This window comes from Ochotona curzoniae, unplaced genomic scaffold (genome assembly GCF_017591425.1).
Source record: "Ochotona curzoniae isolate NIBS_2020 unplaced genomic scaffold, NIBS_Ocur_1.0 scaffold_3554, whole genome shotgun sequence".
Taxonomy (NCBI): Eukaryota; Metazoa; Chordata; class Mammalia; order Lagomorpha; family Ochotonidae; genus Ochotona; species Ochotona curzoniae.
In genome coordinates this window covers 1,171,588-1,199,185 of record NW_024467111.1, presented here as the reverse complement: position 1 = coordinate 1,199,185, position 27,598 = coordinate 1,171,588, and the positions used below count along the sequence as shown (strand labels likewise).

The following is a 27,598-nucleotide window of genomic DNA, read 5'->3' as shown; positions in this document are numbered from 1 at the left end:
CTCCATTCTTTTCTGGTCTTTTAAGTTTTCTGTTGAGAACTCTGCTGTCAGTTTAATGAGTTCATTTAAAAATCACACAGTTTATAATTCCATGTGCTGTGCCTTTGAAAGTTTCACTATATCATAATAAGGGTTTTTTTCTGTTCATGTTCATTCGAGATTCTGTCAGCTTCATATATGTGGGTTTCCATATATTCCAAATTGAAGCTTTCCTTTGTTGTGTCATTGAATGGGTTCTTTCATTTTTAAAGATTTTATTTGTTGGTTTGAAAGGAAGAGACAGAGAGAGCTTCCACAAACTGGTTTGCTCCACAAATTGCCACAATAAAAGCCAGAACCCAGAACTCCATCTAGATTTTCCACATAAGTGGAACGGAACTAAAAGTGGAGTAGTTAGGAGTTGAATCAGCTCCTGTATTGGATGTGTCACATGTAGCACACCAGCACCCGACTAGGTTTTCTGAGCCACTCTTTTTTTTTTGTTTGGGGGAGACTTCCAAAATTTAAATATTGACTTGTGTAGAATAGTTAAGAGATATCACGCACTGTTGCATTCTTTTTTACCAATATTTCAAAAGATACCTTCAAGTTCAGCTGTTCTTTCTTCTGCTTGATCTGAAGACTTTTTCACACTGTGCCGCCCCCTCTCACTTATTTTTCTTTAAAATTTATTTATTGTACTTGAAAAAGTTACACAGAGAGAGTGAGGTCGAAAGAGAGAGATGTCTCCTATATGTTGATTCATTCTCCAAATGGCCACAATGGCAGAGCTCGGCTAGGCCAGAGTCAAGAGCCAGGAGTTTCCTTTGGATCTCCCAGGTCATCTTCTGTTGCTTTGCCAAGTACATAGGCTAGGTAGCCAAGACTTGACCTGGTGCCCGTATGAGATGCCTGCATGGCAGCCTGATCCTTGGTGCTAGAATACCAGCCCCAACAGTTGTATTTTTAACTTTGACTTATTGAGTTCTTCCATTCCTAATATTTCTACTCATTCCTTTTCAGTCTCATTCTCTTTGCTGAATTTCTTATTCAAACCATATACTGATTCCTAATTTTGTTTAACTGTGTATCGGTATTCTCTTTTGTCTGTTGGAATAACCTTATAATGATTGCTTTGACTTTTTTCTGAGGAGTCATTAATTTATTTGAAAGAGAGTGAGACAAAGAGAAAGAATATTGAGACCTTCCACTCACTGATTGATTCCCCAGATGGCCATGGCAGTCAGGGCTGAGCCTGCACAGTCAGGATCTTCCTCCAGACCCCCACCCACCAATGCCAGTGTCACACACAGTGGCTTAGCCCATTGTATCACAGCATCAGCCTCCCCTTTGAATTCTGCATTTCATCTGTTTCTCCTCACGTTTTGATTTCCTCAAGTGTTATTATGCTCATCTGGGGTGATGCTGTGGGCCAGTGTAGTTGCTGGGAACCCTGTGATACATACAGGTCTCCAGTGATTTCCTGAGGGAAGTTTTGGAGTGAGGAGCTTCTCAGGTATTGTGAACAGTTCCTGCTGGTATAGCAGGTGGCCCTGGCATAGAGGCTTCCAGCAAACACAGCTGAGATCAGCACTGACTCCAGGACTAGGGTGAGCTCATAGACGCCCAAAGTCACTAATGCTGATTGGGAGAGGCAGGTTCCCCAGATGCTTTCTTGAGTAGATGGATCTGAGAGAAAGATGTGGTGCTGCAACAGAACAGGAAGTATTCCCAGGCACTCTGCATGGGCCATGTGGTGAGATGGGAGCAGGGGGACAGAGACAGTCTGTGGGTACTGAATCCCCTGCCTGGAGCTGCAGGCAAGAGGAATCCTTGCAGGGGCATAGAAACTTGCCAACTTCTGGGCCTGATGCAAAACCCTAGAGGTTAAATCCTCACCTTGCATCCACTAGGATTGTCTATGGGTGCTGGTTTGTATGCTGGCTGCTCTGCTTCCCATCTGGCTCCCTGCTTGTGGCCTGGGAAAAAAAGTAGAGGATGGCTCAAAGCCTTGGGATCCTGTGCCCGTATGGGAGACACAAAAGAAGCTACTGGCTTTGGATCAGGTCAGCTTCAGCCACTTGGGGAGTAAGCTAGCAGATGAAAGATGGTTCTCTGTATCTTCTCTAGATATGCCTTTCCAATTAAAACAAACAAACAAAAAACGTACCAAGTTCTGTTGGAAAGTCTGGATCTCTTAGGACCAAAGCTGGGCTTAAGTGAAGCACAGACCATAAGTTACAATCCCTAGCTAGTCCATTTTTACCCTAATTAACAATGTAAAGATTGTAAAAAAAAAAAAAAAAAAAGAATCTCTAGCTAGTCCAAATTCAGGGCTAGTGAAAGCAGGGAGACTTGGACTAGAACTCTGTCTTTTTTTGTTTGTTTGTTTGTTTGTTTGTGTTTTAAGATTACTTGTTTGATTTTTCTGTCCCCTAATCACTCTACAACCAGGAACAAGATGGAGCAAATGGTGGCATTGTGGGTTCTGGGTTGGGTAGTTTGCTATGAAAGGCAGGTGGATTAGTGACTATCTGAGGAACTGGTTCATCCAAGAGGGACACTCCTTCCAGGGTCAGCAAAACCCCAATGCCAGCCCTCAAATATACAGAAAATAAGATGGCATGATTAATATACTCTTCAAGGGTGATGGCTCTCAGTTCATGAAGATAAAAGAGTTCTGGCTGCATCCCAGTAAGTAATAGTCTTCGCAAAAGCAAGTGCTCAATCTAATCAGATCTACTTTTGAGAGGTAGCCATCTCCAAGACTGTGAGGATGAACCTAAGAATGAAAGAAGCCATCCTGGGGAGAGTAGGAAGGATCAGCTACGGGGGAATGTCCCATAGAGTCTGCAGACGATTGACAAGTGGGAAGGAAAAGGGACTCTGAACAGGAAATGACAAATTCTCATGTACAGAATCACAGTTCTCTCCAATGGAAAGTGGCCATCGTCTGCAAATGACAGCCTTGCCTCAGTGGCCTGGAACAGTTCTGAGCATAGCCATTTCTTTTATTCCTGGTGTTGCAAGCAGAGAATCAGAGGTTCTGGTTGGTTAGGGAAGGTGGCACTGCACAGAGCCAAACAACAAGCCTGCTGTTTACATTTCAGCTTGCTCTGTTTGGTTTGCAGCAACACAGCAATGAGATCTGGGTCCTGTTTAAGGAATTTTTACTCAGACTCTGTTGAACTGTAGGGAATTTGATTTGCGTAACTATAATTTATCAAAATGATTGTTAAAAAAACATGGGAGATGTATGCAAATAAATAAACATTAAAAAAATTACTTGTTTGAAGGTATACTCCACAAATGAATGAGCTGGGACAGAGCTAGCAGCTTGGAACTCCAGGCAGGATTCCTCCATGGCTGCAAGATCCCAAATCTTGGGCTGTGCTCTGCTGCTTTCCCAGGCACATGAGCAGGGAGCCGGATGGCAAGTGGAGCAGCCAGGACACAAACACCTGCTCACATGGGGTGCAAACATCACAGGTGGTGGCTTAAACGGCTGCACCACACCTCCAGTCCATGCTGGCCCTTTGCTGTTCTGTGGTTGGGAGTAAGCTAGGTGCAGTATCAAGCGTGACTGCCAATGTCCCCTCCCAAATGTGCATTGTCCAGAACATGGACACACTCTAATGTGTGCTCAGACCCTACTCTAAAAACTGTCCCTTGGTGTCCCTACTCAGAAACAGCTTTGGGTCTTAGAGGGGAAATTGTACAACACAAAGGACCCCTGAGTGTCAGTATGTACATGTTTCAGCAGCAATGAGTGATGCTTTGAGTGGTCAGTGGAAGTGGCAAAGGGGGCAGGGGATGATCCCAGAGTAGAAAAGGGCAGGCACCCCTACTTCTAGGTTCCTCCTTAGACTGAGATTTGCAGCAGCTGTGTGAGCTGTGATGTTAGGGTGACCCCTGCTCTGTTGGACCCGTGAGCCTCAGTCTTCTTCATGCAGGACTGTTTGCAGGGTTTATGAGAGAAAGATACACCGAGGCTTCTGTCTTAGCATAGCATGGCTTCTACCAGTGCCTCCTTCCTGTAAATGGCACCTCCCTGCCTCAGCCTGCATGCTCTGAGTGCCAGGAGAGGACATGTTCCTCACTTCTCTGGGGCAAAGCTGCTGTGTTTCCAAGGGAGCCCTCCTTACCAAGCTTCTGGTCTGTGCTGACTGGATTGCTGTCGGGCAGGTATTGCCCACTTTGGGGGTTCAAACTGGTGGGCTGTGTGGGTGCTCCCTTGCTCAGCCTTTCCCCTGTAGGAGGGAATCCCACTGGCTCTGGGGCTCCTACCTGGATTTTATTCCCCTCTTCTGTGCTGCTGTGTCTTGGTGTCCTGCCCTCCACCCACTGTCCTGTTACTGCTTTCAGGTGCTGGCCCTTGGGCACTCAACCTTGACATGTAGCTGATTGTGTCTTCTTGGTGGAGGTAAGTGCTGAACCCCTCTATTTGGCCATCATGAAATGCTTGTGTTTTGTCTTTAATATGGTGATGTTTGATCCACATCTGCACAGTTACTGATGCAGCCGAGTATCAGTCTTAGTAGACTCCTTGTTTTCTCTCTGACTCAATGAGTTCTCCTTTTCTGACTTCCATGGGGTCACATTTTAGTATTCAATTTTATCTCCTCTATTGTCTTTTACCTTATTTTTCTTAATAGTCCCAGTCTTCCATAAGTTAATGACATGCTATTTCACATATGATGTATACACACCTTTTAAAAGTATCCTAACTCTAAATTGTAGGCAACTGGCTAGCTTGCATTGCACCTAGGCAAGTGTTCTACTGCCGGGAGCAAAAGAGCCAGCAGCGGGTGGGCACTCTGGTGCTGGATAATGTCAAATCTGTATTAACTATACCAGCATGCCAGCAGTTACCTATTTATACTTTTTAAAGATATGTGTGGATGTGGGGAAGACCAGGCTGGGATACACAATCCCGGCCCTCAGAATGGGGGTTGGGGGAGAACTGCAGATTGCCCAGGGAATTGGGTCTGGTCATACTCGTACATGTGCTGCTGAAGGAAGCACCTAGGAGCATGCTGGATTGGGAGGACCTGAAGTCATGTTTGACAGGGAAGGAATGACTTGAGGGATCTGCCACAGATAGGTCGCTGTACTCACAGATAGATGAGGGAGCCAAGACTAGGTGGTTTGGAGAGGGGAAGTTTGGAGGACATGATTGGATCAGGAGCAAGGCACCTGCCCACGTGGGAGACATGAGCTGTGCTAAACTGTATCACCTGTCGTCTGCTGGCAGATGGAAAAGCTGAAGCTGCAAGTCATGCCTGTCTCTGCTAGGCTGAAGTATTTACCCATGAGTGTTAGGGCTGGAGGTGAGCCATAGCACTCACCAGAGTGCTAGAGGACTGGCTCTGGGAGCAGAATCTGCAGGGCCTTGAGCTCGTGTCTATGAGATTGTAGCAACCACTGGTTGACATGGAGAGCTGGGTTTGATGATGGATGAAGGAAGGCTGGACTGTGGAACTCAACTGACACTCACTGGAGCCAGGGCTGGGAGGATGTCAGGATGGGCCAGGTTACAGTACCTGCTGGCACATGAAAATACCAGAACTGAGGGCACACCATGCCAAACAGGATCATGGAATCCACTAGTATGCATGTGATCTGGGGCTGGGGGGGAAGACAGGTAAGGGGACTCCTGCACTAGGCTGCAGCTTCTCCTAGGAAGCATGATCACTGGGGCTGGCTGCAACACTCATCAACATTTGAGTGGCCCAGAGTTGTGGGCAGGCTGGACCGAGGCAGGCCTCAGCACCCACAGGCACGCACGAGGGCCAAGACATGGTGTGGACTGTATCCAGTTGGGCTAAGTTGCAACACCTGGCAGCAAGAGCTGAGAGTGCAGTTGGACTGTACCAGGTTGGTTTGAAGCACCTACAGGATATTACAAGTCCAGGAGCTTAGAATGGGCCTGGTAGGGGAACTTTGAGGACTCCCCTGCTAGGCTGCAGCTTCCACTGGTGAATGCAAGAGCTAGGGCTAGTGGTAGACCAGGCTGGGTAAGGCTGCAACAACCATTGGTATACATGTGGGCTGGGTTTGGCTAGCTTGGGCTAGGCTCCAGCAACTGCTGGCACTTGCAAGAGCCAGAATGAGTGTAGGGCAGGCTGGGCTAGGCTGCAGTACACACTGACTAGTGTGAGGACTAGGGACCAGCCATGTGCATCTGAATTGCTGTCAGTCTCGCCATTCCAAACACGATAAAATCTCTCCAGAATCCACTGGCTGATACGGTCCACCCCAGAGTCTCCGTTAGTCCAGATTTTCACTTCAACACATACATGGCTGGGGGTAGATAATGATTTGCTCTGTCCTCCATCCTGCTGAGGTACAAAGTGTCTTCTGCAGGTTCCAATAGACTACTATATCCTCCATGCACACCTGGAAATGCTGTCCACTGCTTGGTCTGAGCTTCTGAGGAGGCCCATCTTTGACATATCTACTCCGCGGTCAGGTCATGGGACCTGCACTTGTCTTCATGATTGGGGTTCTGAGATCAGCAGTTCAGTTGGAGGAATCCCCACAGAAATTTTGTCTGAAGTGATCCCAGACCTGATTCTTGTGTCTGCATGCCAGTACTGGGTCCAGCAAAGTCTATCACCCCAATCAATTGTGCACATGCTGATGGTTGCAATTGTGCTGGGTCAGTTCTTTTTCCATCCCTTCCACATGAATCAGTGGGTATTGCGGTCCAGCCTGATTCTGCCCACCACAAACTCGGCCCTCACACAAACTATTGGGAGCTGCAGCCTAGTCAAGGCGACTCCCAATAACCCCTGCCAGGCCACCTCCTGCCCTGATTCCCGTGCTTGCCAGTATGCATGGTACACTGGTCCAGTTTGTCCCACATCCTATTAAATTCTCCTACGTGTCCGTGGGCATTGAAGCCTACTTCAACCCAACCAGCTCCACTCTCCGGCCCGCACACATGCTGGCGGGTGCCATTCTGTCTAGCCACCCCTGTCCCAGTCCTGGTTTTCCTGCTCTCCTGTGGGAGTGGTGACCCAAGAGGGAGGTGCCCACTATTTCCCTACTGGGACACTCCCACTCGCGGATCATGTGCTTTCCAGGTGGTACTGCAGTTTAGCTTGACAGAAGTAGCCCCTTGTGCCAGCATCTGCCAGCTGATACTCCGGCAAACCCAGCCAACCCTCATCCACTCTGATTTATGCTTGCACCAGTAGGAGCCCTCAATCCAGCCTGGCTCTTCCCTGATATAGCTCACATGAGGCCCACAGGTGTTGTAGCTCTGCCTGGTCTGGTCTACCCCCATCCCAACTCACGCTCTCCAATGGGAGTAGTGTTCCAGCAGGGGAGCTCTCCACATTTCCCCAACCAGTTTTATCCTTGCCCCCCTGGGTCTGGCATGAGCTGGTTGGGCACCGTGTGCTGGTTGGGCACCGTGTGCTAGTCTGACATGGCGTGCCTCACCTCAGGTTTGCCAGTGGGTATTGTAGCCTGGCACTACCCAGCCCACCCCCAATTCTAGTCAGGTTAGTGGGGGCTAAAGCCTAACCCAGCCCAGCCGGCACCCAGTCCAAGACATAATGTATATGGTGTGCGTTGCAACCAGAACTGACCCGACCCACACTCCATTTCTGGTGCTTGGATTTGCCCTGCCTGGTTTGTCCCCGACCTGCGCCAATCTATGCCGCTGGGTGCTGTTCCCTGCCCTGGTCTGGGCTGCACCCTATCGTAGTTCTTGCGCTCACCTGTATGCACTGTGTCTTGACAGAAGAGTTTCCTTGGCTCCTCCATCAGAACCTCTCCCATTGCCAGATCTCGCACACATGGGTGGGTCCATGGACCAGCCCTACTCAGTCCACATCCTGATCTAGCAGGAACAGTGGCCTTTCCTGATCAGCCTTCAACCCATTCCCATTATTATTGTTGGATTGCAGCACAGTCTAGCCTGGTCCATACGCAGACACAGCTCATACCTGCCTCATCAGGAACAAAAAAAATAGCCTGGCCCATCCTACACCTACCCTGGTCCTCACAAGCACCAGTGTTTGCTGGGGTCTAGCCCAGTCTGGTACACCCAGCCCCAGCCTACACGTGTGCCAAGGTATGCTGTAGCCTTATCTAGACCAGAACATGGCTCCCATTCTAGCCCTGTGCTGACCAGTGGGAACCACAACCCAGCCAGGGTGTCCCCTTAGTTCCCCACTAGGTCTATTCCCAGCTATAGATTTTGCACATGGTTGTGGTTGCTCTGACCCAGCTTGGCCTAATCGCTCACCTGTCATGACCTTTGTATTTGGATGCTGTAGCTTGTCCTGACCTAGCCTAAACCAAGTCTTGCCACTCACTGGTGGGTGCTAGAACTTGGCCCTGCTCTGTCTGCTTCCTTACCCGTCTCATACAATCTTTTGTGTGTGACAACCTAGCTGAACTTGACCTGTGTTCCAGCTTGGTTTCTGCCCTTGCCGGTGAGGTAAGGTTGGCTTGGCCCTGCCCTGTCGTCCCTCTCCAAAGCCAACCCACACATTAGCTAACAGTTGGAGTTACCCTGCTCAGGCTGCCCAATTCCCAGGCATGAAACACGTGCTCACCAGCAGGAGCTGTGACCCCCAATAGGTTCTCCAGTTTCCCAGGTTCTCCACTGGGTCCTCTCCATGACGCAGAGCTCACATGCTCCAGCAGATGCTAGGTCCTTGCCCAGCATAGCCTGCCACTCTGTCTTAGCCTTTGTATGAGCTGGAGGATATTGTAGCTCGGCCTACCTCACACATCATACCCTGTGGTAGGATGCATGTGCGGGTGCTGCAGCCGGGACCTGCCCATGCTGTCACCATCCCCAGCACCCATGAATGTTGGTGAGTTCCATAGTATTTCCTAGCGCAGCTCATATCCACCCCAACTCTTAAGCTAACCAATGGGATTGTAGTTCCACAGGGTTGGGCCCATTTATGCCCCACAGAATCTATTCCCGGACCTGGTTCTCTCACTTGCTGATTGTTGTCATGACCATTCCTAATGTGACTCACCCCTATTCCGACACTTAGTCATGTCCTGGGATCCAACCCTGCCAGACAGGCCCTCAGCCAGTCTGCAGTCAGCAATGCTGTATGCTAACAACCCATCTCAGGACTCCCATGGGGCTGATGAATCAGTCTGATCCAAATGGATCATACTGACTCTCCCCTTTGAACAGCCAGGTCTCAGTTCCTCACACTTGCCAGCAAGATCGGTGGCCCCGTTGTTGGGAGTCACACAGGATTCGTCCCTCCCCTACACACACATTGGCTTTATCCGTTCCTGCCTTTAGGCAGCAATTACATACCCAAAAAAACACTAGAGCTTGCCATCAGGCGGCCAGCAGGCAGAGCCTGGTGCACAAAGGCTCACTGGCCTCCCAACAGCCAGGACTGGCTCACTGCATGGTGATGGTGTTCATGGGCTGGGTCCCAGGCATTGGGTCTGACCTGGCTTGGGTTTTCTGCAAGCAAGTCACCACACTTGAGGGCTGCTGTCACCCAAGCTGCCAAAGTCGAACTCGGACGTGCATTATGTTTTTTTTTTTTTTAAGATTTTTTTTTTTAATTGGAAAGGCAGATATACAGAGAGGAGAGACAGAGAGGAAGATCTTTCGTCCGATGATTCACTCCCCAAGTGAGCGCAACTGCTGATGCTATGCTGGTCTGAAGCCAGGAGTCTCTTCTGGGTCTCCCACGCGGGTGCAAGGTCCCAAATCTTTGGGCCGTCCTTGACTGCTTTCCTGGGCCACAGGCAGGGAGCTGGATGGGAAGCGGGGCCGCCGGGATTAGAACCAGCAACCATATGGGATCCCGGGCGTGCAAGGCGAGGACATTAACCACTGCGCCACCGTGCCGGGCGCCATGCATTATCTTTTATTGACATTTTCCTCACACATCTTTCATACGATTCTTTTAAAATTTATTCATTTTTATTTGAAAAGCAGGGCTTCAGAGAGAAAAGAGTTCTGTCATCTGTGAATTCACTCCCCAAATGGCTGCAACAGTTAGAGCTGGGCCTATCCACAGCCAGGAGCCAGAGGCTTTTTTTGGGTCTCTCATGGGGGTGCAGGTTCCCAAGGTCTTGCCTCCCCTTTCCTGACTCCAGGGCACCTGGCGGCCAAGTCCAGCCAGGAGACCAATCTACTGTATAATGTCAGCTACAGCAGGCCTGGTCCTTAAAGGCCTCCTGGGTAGTTCCCCTGGGCTCCTTCTGTGGCTGCAGGACACTGCAGGAGACTGGCTTCCCAAGTGAACACACACAGCAACATCCATTGTGTGTGTGTCAGTGTGTGACTGCTATTGTGATCACTGCACAGGCTGGGAGGCTCTGAGAGGACGGCCAAGCCTTCCTCACAGAGAAACCAGAAATCCACAGACAAGCAGTAGTTACTGAGTGGGTGTCTGGCTGGCTGATCTGCCGGTTCCTGGCCCTGACACGAGGTGGGCCCATGGGTGAATGCACCTGGTCCCAGGGGTGGCTTTGTGCATGAATCTCAGCTATTGCAGATGGCTCACAGGACATTCTGCATTCCCTGAGTGGAGGACATTACTGGAAGGAAAGACAGGAGAAAAGGGAAGTAAGAAGAAGGCATTGGGAGAAACTGGACAAAGGGGAGAAGGGAGGAAAGCTGGCTGGAGGCCCAGGGATGAAGTTCTGTCCTTGGGTTCCTTCCCCAAGACACCCCACTAGTGACAGCACATTTAAAATCATTTTCCACTGAAGCCATGTTTAAACGTTTTGTCTATTATTTGGAACAAATGGAAACCTGATCAAAATATACTCTTAATTTCACTTCTGTGGTTTCTGTTCTAAGCAAAGCATGTGCAGCAGTGTTGGGTACTGTGCAGAGTGCTAGGGAGACGTGGGCAGAGCCTCCCGCAACTCACTCTGAGACGGGCAGCACTCGTGCCAGGGCACTGATACCTCCCTCCTGATCAGGACCGCCAAAACGGGAGTGGAGTCTCTAAGAGGGATGGGACTTGGCCCGTGTTCAGTGTCAGAAAAACACGAGATGAATGATGAGATGAGGCGGGAGTGGCAGCACTGGGCTCTGGCAGGCAAAGTGAGTGGGAACAGGTGTTCAACAGACCGAAGGCATGAGGCAGTTGAGATCAACATGGACACACGTGAGAACTGTGCACCTCATCAGAGTAAGGGCAGCTACAGGAGAGGATTCCGTCCATCCTCCCCACCCTGCTGGCTCTAACTGTCTGCTGTGTTCCCCAGATGCTCCACTTCTGATCAAGCTTTCTGCTAGTGGCCTGAGAAAACAGTGAGGATGGCCCCTGTGCCACTGCACCCACATGAGAGAACTGGAGGGTTCTTCTGGCTCCAGCTTCAGAGAAGCTCAGCTCTGGTCATGGTGGCCACATGGTGAGCGAACCCTGGAGAAGGGGATTTTCTCTCTCTCTCTCTCTCTCTGTGTGTGTGTGTCTCTAACTCACAAAAGTGGGACCATTTGTACTGAGCCCAGACAGAAGGGTGTTAGGGAACCCACTTTTTTTTCTTCTTCCTTCCTTCCTTTTTCTTTCTTTTTTTTAAGTCTTATTTTTATTGCAAGAGCAGAGAAGAGACAGCAAATGAGAAATGACTCAAAACAGTAAGGAAATCTAATACAGTGGGTATGAATAAAACTAACACAATCTCCACAGGTTAATGTAGCTTTTATATAACAAACAACCAGTTACATGGAAGACCCACAAGAAGCTCATGGCTTCAGCCGGCCTGTCCGGCCCAGCTGCTGTCACTCTGCCTGGCCAAAGCCAGAGGCCAGAAGCTTTGAGCTCTGTCTCACTCAGCCTTTCCAAGCAAGAAAGAAATAGTCTTTTCTGAAAATCTGCAGATGCAGCTCTGGCACAATGGCTCAACTGGCTAATGCTTCACCTCCAAGTGTAGCATCCCATATGGGTGCTTATTCATGTCCCAGTTTATCCACTTGCTACCCAACTTCCTGTTTATGGCCTGGGAATGCAGTAGGGGATGCCCCAAGGCCTAGCGACCCTGTACCCATGTGGGAGACCTGCAGGAGGCTCCTAGCTCTAGACTGGCTCAGTTCTGGCCACAGTGGTCATTTGCGGAGTAAGCAACACATGGAAGAGCTTTGTCTCTTCTCTCTGTAAATCTGATTTTCCAATAAATTAAATAAATCTTTAAAAAAAAAAAACCCACTGGGGCCCGGCGCGGTGGCGCAAGTGGTTAAAGGTCCTCGCCTAGCACGCCTGGGATCCCATATGGGCGCCGGTTCTAATCCCGGCAGCCCTGCTTCCCTTCCAGCTCCCTGCCTGTGGCCTGGGAAAGCAGTCGAGGACAGCCCAAAGCTTTGGGAACCTGTACCCTGTGGGAGACCCGGAAGAGGCTCCTGGCTTCGGATCGGCATAGTATCAGCCCGTTGCGCTCACTTGGGGAGTGAATCATCGGACGGAAGACCTTCCTCTCTGTCTCTCCTCTCTGTATATCTGCCTTTCCAATGAAAAAATAATAAAAAAATAAATTAAAAAAAAAAAACCCACTGCAGATATGCAACTACTGGAAATGAATTCGCTGGGGAGCAAGTGAGTGATGGTATGGCGTGTAAGATCTTTACAGCTGTACACTTGTGTGTGCCATCCATTAGATGATGAAACAATTTGATCTTTCCAGAGCTCAGCATTCTAGGCTCTGTAAGAGGGAAATGCTCCTGAATTCAGGGGCTCTTAAAAGATAACGAAATGTGGGAGAATGCCTGTGACACAGATCTATGGCTGGGGTAGCCTCCTCTGGGTTGGAATCCTTTTCCAGAGTTGAAAACGACCATGGGAAATGCGCTGCATTATCCACGTGCAACAACTTAAAGATGCAAATAATTTCCATTCCACCAGCTCTCAGAATACACTGAAATAGGGAAGTAATACATGGGCTCAGCTCAGGCTGTTGCTATTTGGGGAGTGTACCAGTGGACTTTTCTGTCCTCTCGGAAACTCTGCCTTCCAAATAAAAATAAAACTTTTTATTAATGATGCATTTATTTTCATTTTAATGCCAGATCTACACAGAGAAGGAGAAACAGAAGCAAAGATCTTCCATCTGCTGGTTCTATTCCCCAAGCAGCCACAACTGAACCAATCTGAAGCCAGGAGCCAGGAGCTTCTTCCAGGTCTCCCACACAGGTACAGGGTCCCAAGGCTTTGGCAGTCCTCTACTACTTTCCCAGGCCACAAGCAGGGTGCTGGACGGGAAGTAGAGAGTCCAGGACTAGAACCAACACCCATGTGGGAACCTTTGCAAGTGTAAGACCAGGGCTTTTGCCACTGTGTGCCAGACCCATAAATAAAACTTTAAGGATAAAAGAAAAAAAAATATCCTTGAGGCCCTAAAGTAGTCCTTACCTAAAATGCCCAGCCTTTAATGCTAACAGATGCCCACTCAATAGCTCCATTTGGGGGGCAGGGTAAGAGATGCTTATCTCTAGCAGCTGGAATCTTGGAGAGAGATTTAATACAAAATGTACTTTTTACCCCCAAAAGCCCACTGCCTTTTATATACACATCTTACAGAAGTCGGATACCAGGACAGACTGACCAGCACAGGAACAAAAAGGGGAGTCCTTTAGAAGGGGACAGGGACATCCAACTGGCAGGAGAGGACAAGCTGTGAGACAGGGTTAGGGCACAGGTGGAGGCAGAGCCCCAGGGAGTGCTGACAAGGCACCCATGGCTATAAGGGGTGCTTCTCCTGGGGGAAGCCTGCGAGCCACTGTAGGGGGCCCTGGGATGCCACCCTCAACCCAGCCTGGGTCCCCCAAATGCCTGCTAGAATTCACAGGCGCCCGCCTCTGCAGAAGCCACTACCACTACCACTCTAAAACCTGCAACAGGGAGGCAGGGACGACGCCAGAGGAGGTGACCCCACACCACACCTACCGTCCACGCGGGAAGACTTACTGCATCAATTTTAAAAAGTCGTTCTTTCCGGGGGCAGTGTGGTGGTCTAGCAGGTAAAGTCCTTGCCTTGCCTGTGCCAGGATCGCATACGGGTGCCAGTTTACATCCCAGCAGCCCTGCTTCCAAGCCAGCTCCCTGCTTGCAGCCTGGGAAGGCAGTTGAGGACCACCCAAAGCCTTGGGACCCTGCGTCTGCCAGGGAGACCCAGACGAGGCTCTGGGTTCCAGGCTTTGGGTCTGCTCAGCTCTGGCTGTTGCAGCTGCTTGGAGAGTGAGTCAGTGATGGAAGATCTTTCTGTGTGTCTCTGTTCCTCTCTGTATATCTGACTCTCCATTTAAAAAAAAAAAAAAAGTTGTTCTTTTCAGACAGTTGTTTTATGCACCTTTGGTAGTTTCTGAGAAATCTGTGGAAGTTAGACTTTGGTAAAGAAAAATCTCATGGCAGGCTGCTTCGGCTACAACTGTGTCCTTGCTGTGGGTGGGGTTTGTGTCCACTCTAGGTGGAAGCTCACTTTGTACTAGTCAGTAGGATAAGGCTGGCAGTAATACCCATTTGTCTGTGTTTGTTGTTGTTGTTTGTTTTTCATAAGGAAATGAAAATGTGAGGCCAGCATGGCAGTTCTGCATGCTAAATAGCTGCCTTCAAGTGCCTGGATCCCTTTATCACTGTGTAGTGGTCTTCTATGGCCTTTGTTACAGTGTTGGTCTGATAAATGTGCATCTTCTTCTGTCTGCTTTTGGTTCCCATCTGCATGGACTCTTTGTAGAGAACTGTGTTCTTGAATTTTTTTTTTTAAGATTTATTTATTTTTATTGGAAAGTCAGATATACAGAGATGAGGAGAGACAAAGAGGAAGATCTTCCGTCCTATGAGTCACTCCCCAAGTGACTGCAACACCTGATGCTGTGCCTATCTGAAGACAGGAGACAGTAACCTCACACACGTGCAGACTGGGCAGACGCCTCAAATGCACTCGGGAATTCCGTAAGTTCCCAGCCTCCGACAGCTCACAGCTGAGTTTCTTAGCCTGTGAATGTGGGCAGCACGGATCTGCTCCTCTGCCTCCCTAGAAGAGGGTATCGCTTTAAGGTTTGAAGATGCACCCAGGGGAGATTTTTGTTTGTGTGTTTAATGTTGAGGTTGTTGCCTAAGGGAGGGAGAAAGATCCCAATATATTTTTTAAATGATTTATTTATTTTTATTGGAAAGGCAGATGTAGAGAGGAGGAAGGACAGAGAGGAAGATCTTCCCTCCGATAGGGGAGCTTCTTATAAAACCTCTCATAAACCCAGTTTTCAAGGACAGGCCATGCTTGTCTTTTTTGCTCTGCCAGCTGTTGCATGGCTCAGCACCTCAGCCACAGCACTGGATTGGCCCATATTCTTGCAGAACCTCGAGGTGTAGGTTTTTTGAGAGAAGACCCTGACTCATTACTTAGAATTGCATGGAAACAGAGAAGCTTGAATTGGAGGCAGGAGGGTCGTCATTAATTAGGTCTCCTAAAATGTCTTGGTTCTCCAAACTGGCCAGGTGGGGGGGCGGCTCCACTCCTACTCTTTCTCTATCTTTCTGTTATTGGGAAGAGGAAATGTGGCCTGGGGGAGGGTGGACTGCAATATCCCTGTGCTTGGAAACTTTGTAACAAGCAGGTGGGCCTCAGCCAATGACATCAGCCCAGACTCTCTGCATGGCAGACAGCTAAAAGTTTCCAGGAAGACAGACAACTTTTGTAGCCAGTGAAGCTGTTTTTGTTCCTCCCTTCTCTTTGTTTTCCTTCAACAGTGTGCTGAGGTTTCTGAGCTGGGGCTTTTTCCTTCTTAACAAACTGTCTCATTCAACTTGTCTAAGTTGTTTTTCTATTTTCACACTAACTTGATACTACAAATGTGTTTTCATTTTGTGTCGAATTGATTTACACCTAAAGGAATCTAATAACATTTTAGTTGAAATAATATTTCCTATATACATTGACAAATCTTATGCTTTTTAAAGACGTTGTCCTTAAGTCACTACCAAGCAAAGGCTTATTTTGGTGCAGCAAGGTTAGTTAGCATTTGAGATATCTGCATCCCATCTCAAGAGTGCAATTGGAGTCCAGGGTACTCTACATTTTTAAAAAAGAAGTATTTATTTATTTTGATTGGAAAGGCAGAATTACAGAGAGAAGGAGAGACAGAAAGATCACCTATCTGCTGGGTCACTCCCCAAGGGGCCACAACAGCTGGAGCTGTGCTGATTCAAAGGCAGGAGCCAGGAGCATCTTCCAGGTCTCCCATGTGGCTGCAGGGTCCCAAGGCTTTGGTCTGTCCTCCAAGCAGGAAGCTGGAAGGGAAGTGGAGCAGCCAGGATGCAAACGGGTACACACATGGGATGCTGGTGCAAAGTAAGGACTTTAGCCATTAGGCTACTGCACTGGGCCCTGGGCACACTCCTTTTGATCCAGCTTCTTGCTAAGGCATCCTGGGAGGCAATGGATGATGGTTCAGGTGCTTGGACCCCTGTAACCCCTGTGGGAAATTCAGAGGGACTTCCAGGCTCCTGGCTTTGGTTACGCCCACTCTGGGGAATTAATCAGCAAACAGGAGTTACCTTTCTCATTTTCAAGTCAGTGAAAGTAATAAATATTATCAGTTAATCCTTAATTTTTACAAAGAATGTATGAATTTAAAGACTGACATGCATACATACATTTCAATGAACGAACTTTATGTCCTGATCTAATGCAAATTGTGTAAGATCTAGACTTGCAAGGTGCTTTTTGAATTTTCACAGGGAAAACAGCCTTAAAATTCTGAAATGCAGAAAACAGATGCTTGCATGCATTCCAGTTTTGGTTTTTGGTTTTGTAGACTTACATAGTGTCATTCTAGTAAGATTTGTATAAGATCATTGACGGCATTAACTTTAAACAATTGTTCTTTCCAGTCACTTGTTATATACTCCGTTGATAGTTTTTGAGAAATCTTTGGAAGTTCGACCGCATTAAAGCAGAATCCCATGGGAAGCTGCTTAGGCTCGGACTGTGTCCTTGCTGTGGGTGGGGTTTGTGTCCACTCTAGGTGGAAGCTCCCTTTGGACTGAGCAGTAGGTTAAGGCCGGCACTAACACACATTTGTCTGTTTTTTTTGTTTCTTCTGCTTTGTTTTGTTTTTTGATTTTTTAGTAAGAAGAAAAAATAATGAGACTGGCTTGGCAGTTCAACAAGCTAAAACTCTGCCTTCAAGTGCCAGCATCCCACATGAGGACTGGTTCAGATCCCGGCTGCTCCACTTCCCATCCAGCTCCCTGCTTGAGGCCTGGGAAAGCTTACCCTTTTATCAGCCATTAAGGACCACAAACAGCAGGCAGGCAACTAGCAACTTCAACTAGAGAAGTGCAGACACACAAGAAAGGGGCGGGGTGAAGTGGCCTGGCTTTTGGTGCAGCTCCCCTGGGACACCAGCATCCCAGGTTTGTGCAGGGGGTTCAGTCCCAGCTGCCCTGTGGTTCCCGAATGGCTCAAAGATCAGGGCTGGACCAGGCCCAAGTCAGGAACTTCATCAGGGTCTGCCTTGAGGGTGGTAGGGCCCAAGCACTGGGGCCATCTTCCAGCTGCTTTGGAAAGATTTTTTTGTTTGTTTGTTTAAATTCATCTTACCTGAGGACGTTGTTCATTGCTGCAATGAGATACTCCATGCATTTGGATTTCCTTAGTTGCAATGATTCATTTGTGTGGATCCCTAAGGAGAGTGTTAGCAGTGAGGATGATGGTTTCATCCCAAAGTAACTCCTTGAGATTTTCTTTTTCAAATTCAAGTCAACTTATCCTAACTTCTCTATTTCATATTACGCTCTCATCTAATCATACATGAAGTATGGGTAGTCTGCCACTATGCCAACTTTTTCCTGTTCAAGTTGGTTTAAGGTCTCCTAATGTATCATCATCTAACTGCAAGTCTCATCTTTTCTTCAAGCCAGGACACCTCCGACTACTTGAGAACACACGTGTGATGGTGTAATTTCTGCTTTTCTGAAAGAACTCGGAGGAGACCTGATAGAGGAGCTTGGGGAACATCTCTGTCAGGACACAGTCCCTGCAGGTAAGCACAAGAACCAGGGCAGGGAGCAGCCCAGCCCAGGCCCGATTACAGTACCCACCAGTATACCTGTGGCTCAGATATGGGGGCAGGCCAGGCTGGACCCGTTCTTGGCACCCACTGGCAGAGCTGAAAACCAGGACAGGGTGCAGGACAGGCCTAGTCGGGCTGTAACAGCAGCCAGTTCACATTTAGGATTGTGACTGAGGGCTGGCTAGGCTAGGCTAGGCTGCAGTTCCCACCAGCATGAGCTGGAATTAGGCACAAAACATGCCAGGCCAGGCTGCAGCATCAGCTGACAAATGCCAAGGTGAGGCAGACCATGCCATACCAGGCTGCAGCACCCGCCAGTACATGTGAGACCAGGGAGAGGTGGGTTAGCGTGATAGGGTGGCAGCAGGGGTTCGTACTGGTGGGAGTGAGAACTGGGACTGAGGGCAGACCAGGCCAGACCAATACCCATAGGGCTGCATGTGAGCTGGGAAAGGCAGCAAGGCCGGGTGACTATAAACACTGTGCATGCATGAGCCAGAAGAAGTGCAGGCTGCCCAGGCTTTGCCACAGCATCAGGGCTGGCAAATGCTGGGACTAGGGGCAACTCCTGTCAAGCTAGACTGCAGAACCACCAGGAGAGTGCAAGATCTCCCAGTAGGGAAACTGTGGGCTCCTCTCTAATGAGCTGTGACTCCCACAGGTAAGCATGAGAAGCAGGGCTGCAGGTGGGACTGTCTGGCCAAGCAGTGGCATCTACTGGGATGAGTGTGGGCTGATAACAGTGTTTGTTGGGTTGAACTAGGCTAAAACGCCCATTGATGTATACAAGAGCTGAATGGGATGTGTGTCAGACAGGAGCAGTCTGCTGCACATAGTGAGAAGTACATTGATGGTGATTTTGGGGGGTCACTCTGACTAGGCTACAGTTCCTGCTGGTATGTTTGAGGATCAAATGTGTAGTGGGCTGGGTTGGGCTGGATGAAGCATCCATTCGTTTGTGTAAGAGGTGGGCTTGACACAGAACTGACCCAGCACAAGCTGATGTGTTGTCAGACTAAGCCAGACCCTGTACTGGCAAGCACACACAGAGTCAGGTCTGGGTTCAGCAGAGTCGAAGTCTCTGTGGGATTCACCCAACTGAACCACTGCACTCAGAATTCCAACCGTGTGTTGAATCCTAGGACCAGTGGACTGACTGTGGAGTGCAAGTATCAGAAGTGGGCCTCCACAATAGCTAAGGCAGAGTAGTGGATGGCATACCCAGGTGCACATGGAGGATATGCCAGTCCACTGGGAAGTGCAGTGGACATCTGCTACCACAGCAGAGGAAGGAGGGTAAAGCAAACTGGACAACTAGCCCAGCCAAGTGTTGACAGCATATATCTGGGCGAATGGAAACTCTAAGGTGGACTGTGTCAGCCAATGGTCCTTGGATGGATTTCCTCATCCTTGAAGCAAAAAAAACTGACAGCATTTCAGAACTATTAAAGTTACTTGAGCAGAACCTGCAGAGCATGCTTCCCATTGGGACCCTGGTATGATATTGGGTGGCCATTCCCCACCCCAGGTACTGAGGCAGTTGGAAGGCTGAGTGCAGCTTCTCTTCTCATCTCCTCCCTTGCCCCCAGAGACAGGAGGAAGAAAAGGAAACTTGCAAACAATGATCTCACCCACTTTCCCCTAACCCTCAATCCTTCCCACCCCCAATCAACTGTGTAACATTATCATTTTAAAAAAATGTGATTTAGGGAGCTAGCACTTAACATAGTGGCTAACATAGTGACCTCCTTCCAACATCAGAGTGACTGTTTGCTTGCTGGCTTCATCTCTTGAGTCAGACTTGCTGCCAGTGCAGACCCTGGGACAGAGTGATGATACTTGGGTTTTCTTTCTTTCTTTCTTTCTTTCTTTGGCATTGTTTTCATTTTGTTGTTGGGTATCTTCAGGTTTTCCTTCAGTGTTTTCCTAATTTTCATTGCAAATCTCTTGTAATGCTTTAATTTTTCCCAGGGTGTATATGTATGTATGTATTTTTTGTATGTATTTTTGAAAGAAATTATTTTACTTGGAAAGGCAGAGTTACATAGAGTTTCCATTCCAAATGGCTGCAGTGGCCAGAGCTGGGCCATTGTGAAGCTGGGAGCTAGGAACTCCTTCCTCGTCTCCCACATGGGTGCAGGTTCCCAAGGACTTGGGCCATTCTCCACTGCTTTCCCAGTCACTGGGTTGGGAAGTGAAGCAGCCAGGACATGAGCCAGTGCCCATATGGGATGCCAGTGCTGCAGCAGAGGATCAGCCTGCTTCACTGCTCCCGCCCCTGTGTGTATTTCTGTAGCTACTGTGACTGGGATTGTTCTCATCAAGTTCTTTCTCAGCCAAGAAAGAGCCTGTTGGCCTATCAAAATACTACTGGAGTAATTCAAAACAGTTTGACAAGAACTGGTATTAGCTGTTTCTTGGAGGTTTGGGAGAAGTCATTAGTGAAGGCATTTGGTCCTGAGCTATTGCATTACCAGTTATTTGTTCAAGTGTTCTATGTGTTTGTGACTCAATTTAGGTAAATTACATGTTCCTGTAGATTTATCAGTTTCTTCCAGATTTCCTGATTTGTGGGTATATGTTCATAATAGTTCTGACTGATTCTATTTCTGTAGCAACCATTGTTTTCTCTTTTGTGTCTCATTCAAGTGACTTTTTAAAAAAAGATTAATTGTATGTATTTGAAATGAAGAGTGACAGAGAGAGTGGCCAAGATGAAGAGATTTTCCATCCCATCTACTTGTTAACTCTCCCAGTGGCTGTAAAAGCTGAGCCTGGCCAGACCTAAGACAGGAGCCAGTCTTTTTTAATTTCTTGAAAATTGTTTTTTTGGCCTAGTTATTGTTCTATGTGCTGATGAAAAGGATGTGCATTCTACAAGTGTGAGGTGGGATAGTGTACAAGTGTGTTGGGTCTGTTGTGGGGAAGGAGTTAATTAGCACTCGTTAAGATGAGCAGTAACAGGAAATGGGCTTGTGGCTAAAAGCACCTGGACTAATGGGACTCATTGGCCTGCTATTGTTTGGCTAAAGGACTTGGGGGAAAGAATATAAAAGGAGGAAAAAAGGGAGGCCTTGGAGAGACTTCCAGCATGACTGTTCTCTTGGTGCTTCATCCTCAGACCCTCTCCTTGTCCAAATTACTGGCTCTGCTGGCAGGAGCAGGCTCCTGTTGGTCATTGTGTGCAGTGAGTTTGTTATTTCTTGGTTGACTTTTCTGTCTTGTTGATTTGTTCATAGATGAAAGTGGAGTTTGAATTAACCTGGTATTATTACAACTTAAGTTTCCTTTTAGATCTACCAAATTTCTGTTTATCAAATGGTGCTCTAGCATTAGGGGTGTATATATTTGCAGTAGTTATATTGTCTGTTAAATTGATTTCATTATCATTGTGTAGGATCATGGTCTCATTAACCATGTTTGTCTTAAAGTTTACTTTGTTTATGATAAGCATGGTTAATCCCTGCTCATTTTCAATTTCTATTTATCTGGAGTATCTTTTTTGCTTTTTTTTTAGATTTATTTATTTTTAGGCCAAGGGAAGTGGCGAGGCAGTTAACTCCTTGCCTTGGGCATGCCGGGATCCCATATTGGCACTGGTTCTGATCCCAGCAGCCCCACTTCTCATCCAGGTTCCTGCTGGTGGCCTGGGAAAACAGTTGAGTACAGCGCAGAGCATTGGAACCCTGCACCCTCATAAGAGAACTGGAGAAAGTCCTTGGTTCCTGGCTTTGATTTGCACAGCACTGGCGGTTGTGATCACCTGGGGAGTGAATCATTGGATGGAAAATCTTCTTCTCTTTCTCATCTCTTCTGTGTATATCTGACTTTACAATAAAAAGAGCAAATTAAAAAAATATTTTTGTTTGCTTTTTATTGGAAAGTCAGGTTTACAAAGAGAAGAAGGGACAAAGATCTTCCATCTGTTGGTTCATTCTCCAAGTGGCCACAATTGTCTATCTTCAACTGCAGGGAGCTGGATGGGAAGTGGAGTAGCAAGGATATGAAGTGGCATCCATATAGGATCCTGCTGCATACAAGTCGAGGACTTTACCCAATAGACTCCCATGCCAGTCTTATTGTGGTTTTGCATTCTTTCATGTATACTTTTATTTTTGCAGACGAATTTTGTTTCTTGTGGGCAGCCTTTTGCATATTATCGTGTACTTTTATTATTATTTTTAAATTGATTCATCTAACCTGTGCTTCTCAGAATTTAGTCCATTTACATTCAGTGTTAACGATTACTGGTAGTGAGTTGGTCCTCTTTTATTTCAATTTTTTATTTCTTCAGATATTTGTTGAATGTTTCTAGTAGAATTCAAAGTTTTACAATGAAAGTAGGATATTTTTGCTTTGGTGTATAATACTTTCTTAATTATCTTCCACCTTTTGGAGAATGCATCTCCTACCAAAGCCTCCAACATCCTTGCCAATCCTTACTCATCCATTCGAAACACCAGCAATGCATTAGATCCTTGTGTTCTTTTCTTTTTAATTTTATTTTGCTGATGTTTACATAGTTGAGAAGGATGTATACACCTGTGGACTGCTGATTATGGTATGGTCAAAGGAAATGGGGAAAGTGGATGAGAACATTTTTTCAAGTGTTTGTTTCTTTCTTTCTTTTCTTTCTTTCTTTCTCTCCTTGTCTCTTTCACTGTCTCTCTTTCACTGTCTCTCACTCTCTCACTTTCTGTCTTTTCTTGTTTTGTTTTCTTCCTGTACCTGGGTCAAATGGGAAGGAAGGGAGGAGGGCCACTTCCAGCAGCGCAGCCCAACTGCATCAGCACCCTGGGGATGCAGGACGGCCACTTGATGTCATCCCAGGGTCCCTGATGTGGAGCATGTTCCAAGGGTACTGCTCGTGGTTTTGACACTTCTGACCTGTTGTTGACTTCATTGCTCCAAGGTTGAGGAAATCCTTTCTTTTTTTTTTTTTTTAATTGTTCCTTACATTGTATTATGTAGTACAGTTTTATAGGCGCTGGGGATTCCCCCCACCCCTCCCATACCCCTCCCCCCATGGTGGATTCCTCCACCTTGTTGCATAACCATAGTTCAAGTTCAGTTGAGATTCATTGCTTGCAAACACATGCCTAGCATAAAGTTCAGCGTCTTATTGTCCAGATAAGTTCAGTGGCCTCTTGGGGAGACCTTCTATGGTCTGAAGATAGGTCTAACAGAGTAAAGATCCGGTCAGTTAAAAGCCCCAACAAGGCCTCAGTATCAATATACAACATTATGGAATTAATTGACATAGTAATGGGTAGACAATATGTTAAAAATAATGCAAGTTCCATTCTTCGAAACATCTGGGTTGAGACAGTATCAATGACAGGTTCAAAAAATAACCAACAACCAAACAAAAAATTACAGGTTAAATCAAGGCAAACATGTGGTATCTAATCTTTTGGGATTCACTCATTTTCCTTAGCATTATAGTTTCCAGTTGTGCCCATTTAGCCACAAAGAACTGCATTTTGTTTTTTTTAATAGCTGAGTAGTATTCCATGGAGTAGATGAACCAAAGCTTTCTTATCCAATCTTCTGTTGATGGGCATTTCGGTTGCTTCCATGTTTTTGCAATTACTGATTGTGCTGCAATGAACATAGGGATGCATGTTGGTTTGTCGTAAAACAGGTGTTTTGGATATATTCCTAGGAGTGCTATTGCTGGGTCATATGGTATGCAGATTTTGAGTTGTTTGAGTGTTCTCCAGACAACCCTACTCCACTGCTGGTGGAGCTGCAAATTGGTACAGCCTTTATGGAAATCAGTCTGGAGGAAATCCTTTCAAGGTCCACTGGCTGAAATAGTTCACCTTAGAGACTGAATTTGCCCGGATACTTGCTGTCAAAGGTTGGCCAGGAGAGTTGTCCAATTTATTCTGTCTTCCATCAGAGGATGGAATGTTACCAGACGTCCTCTGAGGATTTCAGTTAGCTGTCATGTCTATCATGTGCTTCTAGGTATGTCATCCACTGCACTGCCATTAGCAAGTGTGGGTGCCCAGTTCTAACACATGCATTCCACGGTCAGACCACAGATGCTGTGGTTTGCCTGTGCTTGGTGTTTTGAGTCCAGTGGTCCAGTCTGGGAGTATGGGGAGGAAGTCCCCAAAGAAACCTTATCTGTGGTAAGCCCAGACCTGAGTCTTGTGTGTCAGCCAGTGTGGAGTCTGGCTCAGTTGTTCACCCAGCTCAGCTCTGCTTCTCCCTGCTCCCGGTAGTTACAGTTTCTGGGTCAGTTCTGTCCGCAACCCATCTCTTACACAAATCAATGGATACTGTGGTCCAGCCCATCCCTGTGTACCACACACTTGGCCCTCATGTAAATCAGTGGGAACTGTAGCCTAGTCAGAGCAACCCCTAATAAGCCCCACCAGGCCCTCCCCCAAACCTAGTTCCTGTGCTTGCCAGCATGTGCAGCAGATTGTCTAGTCTATCCCACATCCCATTTGACTTTTGCACACATGAGTGCGAGCTGCAGCCTAGTTCACTTGACTGGTACCATGTCCCCCATTACTTATGCTGATGGGTGCAACCACCTGTCCAGCAAGGCCTGCTCAGCCCTGGTTCTTATGTTCACTAGTGGGAGCTGTACCCCAATAGAGGGGTATCCAAGTGTCCCAATTAGGCCTGCTTCCAGTCCCAGATCTTACACTTTCCAGGTGGTTCTGTAGTGTAGTCTCACAGGATTTGTTCCCATTCCCAGCATGCCAACTGATGCTGCAGCAAAGCCTGAGCAGCCTGCACTTACTCTGGCTAATGCATGCCTCAGTGGATATAGCCACTTAGCCCAATCTGACTCCTGCTAACCCTGCTCAATGCAGGCCAACAAGTGTTGTAGCCCTGCCACAAGGTGCAAAAGGCTCAAGCTCGGAGTGTGCCTTTCAGTTGCTCCTTTCTAGAGCTGCACACCTTCCATCCTGGCTTCCAAGAACTCCCACAGGCAGAATCCTAGGAAATACAGACTCAGAGTTAAAACTCATTAAATAGTGGGATGGTGCTGTGGCTTGGCAAGTTAGGCACCATCTGTTAGCTGGCTTCTCTTATGGGCACAAGTTGCTGCAAGTTTCTCCACTTCAGATGCACGTCCCTGCTAATGTGTGTGTTAAAACTTTCGAAGGTGACCCGAATGCTTGGGCTCCTGTACCCACATGGGAGACTCTAAAGAAGCTTCTGGCTCTTTGGTTTTGGACCAGCCCTTCTGTGACCATTGCATCCATTTAGAGAACGAACCAGCAAATAGAAGAGTTCTCTGTCTTTCCTTACCTCTCTCTGTAAACTGTGCTATTTAAATACATGAAGTTTTGGAAATTACTAAACAATGAAGGAAATTTGTCAGAATAGACTGAGCAGCAGGAAGCTGAGGAAAGTGAGAGCTTAAGAATTTCAGTGTGTATAATATTGCATGTTTAGTAAATCTGATAATGGGGGCTTTAGAAAATCAGTTAGTTGACAATTTATTTTTTTGACAGAGTGACAAAGGGAGACAGTGAAATAGTGAAATCTTACACTGGTCCACTAGCCACAATGGGCAGGGCTGGGCCAGAACAAAGCTAGGAGCCTGAAGCTCCATCTGGGCCTCCCACATGAGTGCCAGGGGCCCAGGTACTTGGGCTCCTTACAAAAGGTCTTCCCAGGCACACCAGCGGGGAGCTGGCTCACAGGCAGAGCAGCGGGGACCCAAAGTAGTGCTCTGATAAAGGGTGCTACCACTACAGGCAGGGACTTAACTTGCTGTGCCACAACATTGGCTCCCAGTTCTTGAAAGCTAAAGTAGTAGAGGCCCAGTGTTGTGGCTTGGTGGATAAAGTTGCTGCCTCCAACATGCCATATGGATGCTGGTTTGTGTCCCAGTGCTCCACTTGCAATCTAGCTTCCTACTAATGACCTGGGAAAAGCTGTGCATGATGACCCAAGTGTTTGGGCTCTGGCCACCCTTGTGGGAGACCTGATGAAGCTTCTGGCTCTTAAAAAACGTTATGGGCTGGCAGGGTGGCATAGCAAACTAATACTCTGCCTGTGGCACTGGCGTCAGATATGGACACCAGCTCAGGTCCCAGCTGCTCCATTTCTAGTCCAGCTCCCTCTGATGGCCTGGGAAAGCAGCAGAGGATTCAGCTGTGAGTGAACCAGTGGATGGAAGTTCTGTCTCTCCCTCTCTGTCTCTTTCTGACTTTAATATTTTCTTTCTTTCTTCTTTTTTAAAGTTTTTTTTTTTCTTTTTCTTGGAAAAGCAGATTTACAGAGAGGCAGAGAGAAAAATTTTCCATTTACTGGTTAACTCCCCAGATGGCTGTAATGGCCAAACCTAAGGTGATTCTAAACCAGGAGCCAGGAGCCTCTTCTGGGTCTCCCATGTGGGTGCAGGGTCTCCCACGTGGGTGCAGGTTTCCAAGGCTTTGGGCCATCCTTGACTGCTTTCCCAGGCCACAAGCATGGAGCTGGATGGGAAGTGGGGCCGCCGGGATTAGAATTGTCTCCCAGATGAGTTCCCAGCTCTTGCAAGGTGAGGATTTAGCCATCGAGCCATCACAGTAGGCTCAGGCATGTTGCCTTGTTTTTTCTTTTCTTTAAAAATTACCATGTTCCTTCCTTCCTTTCTGCCTTCCTGACTGCCTTCCTTCTTTCTTTCTTCTCTTCCTTCCTTCCTTTCTTCATTTTGCTTAGGACATCGTGACAGATGACCTTGTTGCTGGCAACCAGATGAGCCCTGCAGACTGGGACGTTAGTACCAGCCCTTCCCCTGCCATGGCAACTGACCTGGCTAGGAATGTGCCTAGAGCCCAGGGCCTTTGCCACATGGGTATGGTTCAGGTGTATTATTGCCTGTGTCCCCTCGGAGTCCCAGAAATGAGTCAGCTGTACCTTCCAGGAATCCCTGCCATGATCTGCTTTGCTTATGGTCCCACTGATGGCTTTGGCACTGGTGGGGAGCCCCTGCCTTCCTGTTCAGTTGGCGTCTGATGCCACAGGATCTCTGACCTCAGGGACCAGATCTTTGGGATGTGCCCTGACCTCAGTGTACACAGCTGCATGTGGGACACTGCCTTAGCAGGCCCTTTTGCAAGAGAGAGGAACTTTCTCAGGAAAACATAAAAGATAAGCCAGGCTAGTCCAGTGAACCAGGACCTTAAATACCTCTCCTAAAAGCAAAAAGAATCCGGCACCTTTGCTGAGAAATGAGGACCATGCTGCGGACACAGCCATTGGCACTGACTGGAAATTCTCTGACTCCTGAGATAGACCCATTAGATGACACGGAGATTTCCAAACCGAGACCAGGCAGGGCTCATGTCCATAACCAGCAGGAAGTAATTGCAGAAGATGTGATGAATCTTCATCCTTCAGCAATCCTTAAGATTAAGGTCAGAACTATCTGAGGAAGGATGAAATGGAATAGGCAGGTAACTGCTTAGGCTCAAAGTTGGAAACCACGCACTCCTCCCTGACACTGTCATCCTATCCACCTGTCTGTCAATCAGATGACCCCTTCCCCATAGGTACTTCCCTCACTGGCACTTGGATGTGGTATCAGGTAACCATTACCTGTTCCAGGCATGAAGTGGCACCCTTCTGGGA

General features: G+C 47.6%; 1 protein-coding gene across 12 annotated transcripts in view; it reads left to right on the top strand.

Moving 5' to 3' along the window:
• Positions 1-27,598, top strand: part of LOC121145553 (A disintegrin and metalloproteinase with thrombospondin motifs 2-like) — a 50,585-nt gene that overhangs the window by 19,772 nt on the left and 3,215 nt on the right. For 8 of the 12 annotated variants that reach the window (XR_005882041.1, XR_005882046.1, XR_005882039.1 and 5 more), the window contains one exon: positions 4,345-4,402. Coding sequence is in view for 2 of the 12 variants with exons in the window: in XM_040964469.1 (XP_040820403.1) it covers positions 4,345-4,379 (35 nt within the window). In the remaining 10 variants the exon portion in view is untranslated. Of the gene's footprint in view, positions 1-4,344; positions 4,404-9,551; positions 9,565-11,205; positions 11,219-27,598 lie in introns of those variants that run through there. The other 4 variants (XM_040964469.1, XM_040964468.1, XR_005882044.1 and 1 more) reach the window with 3 other exon arrangements.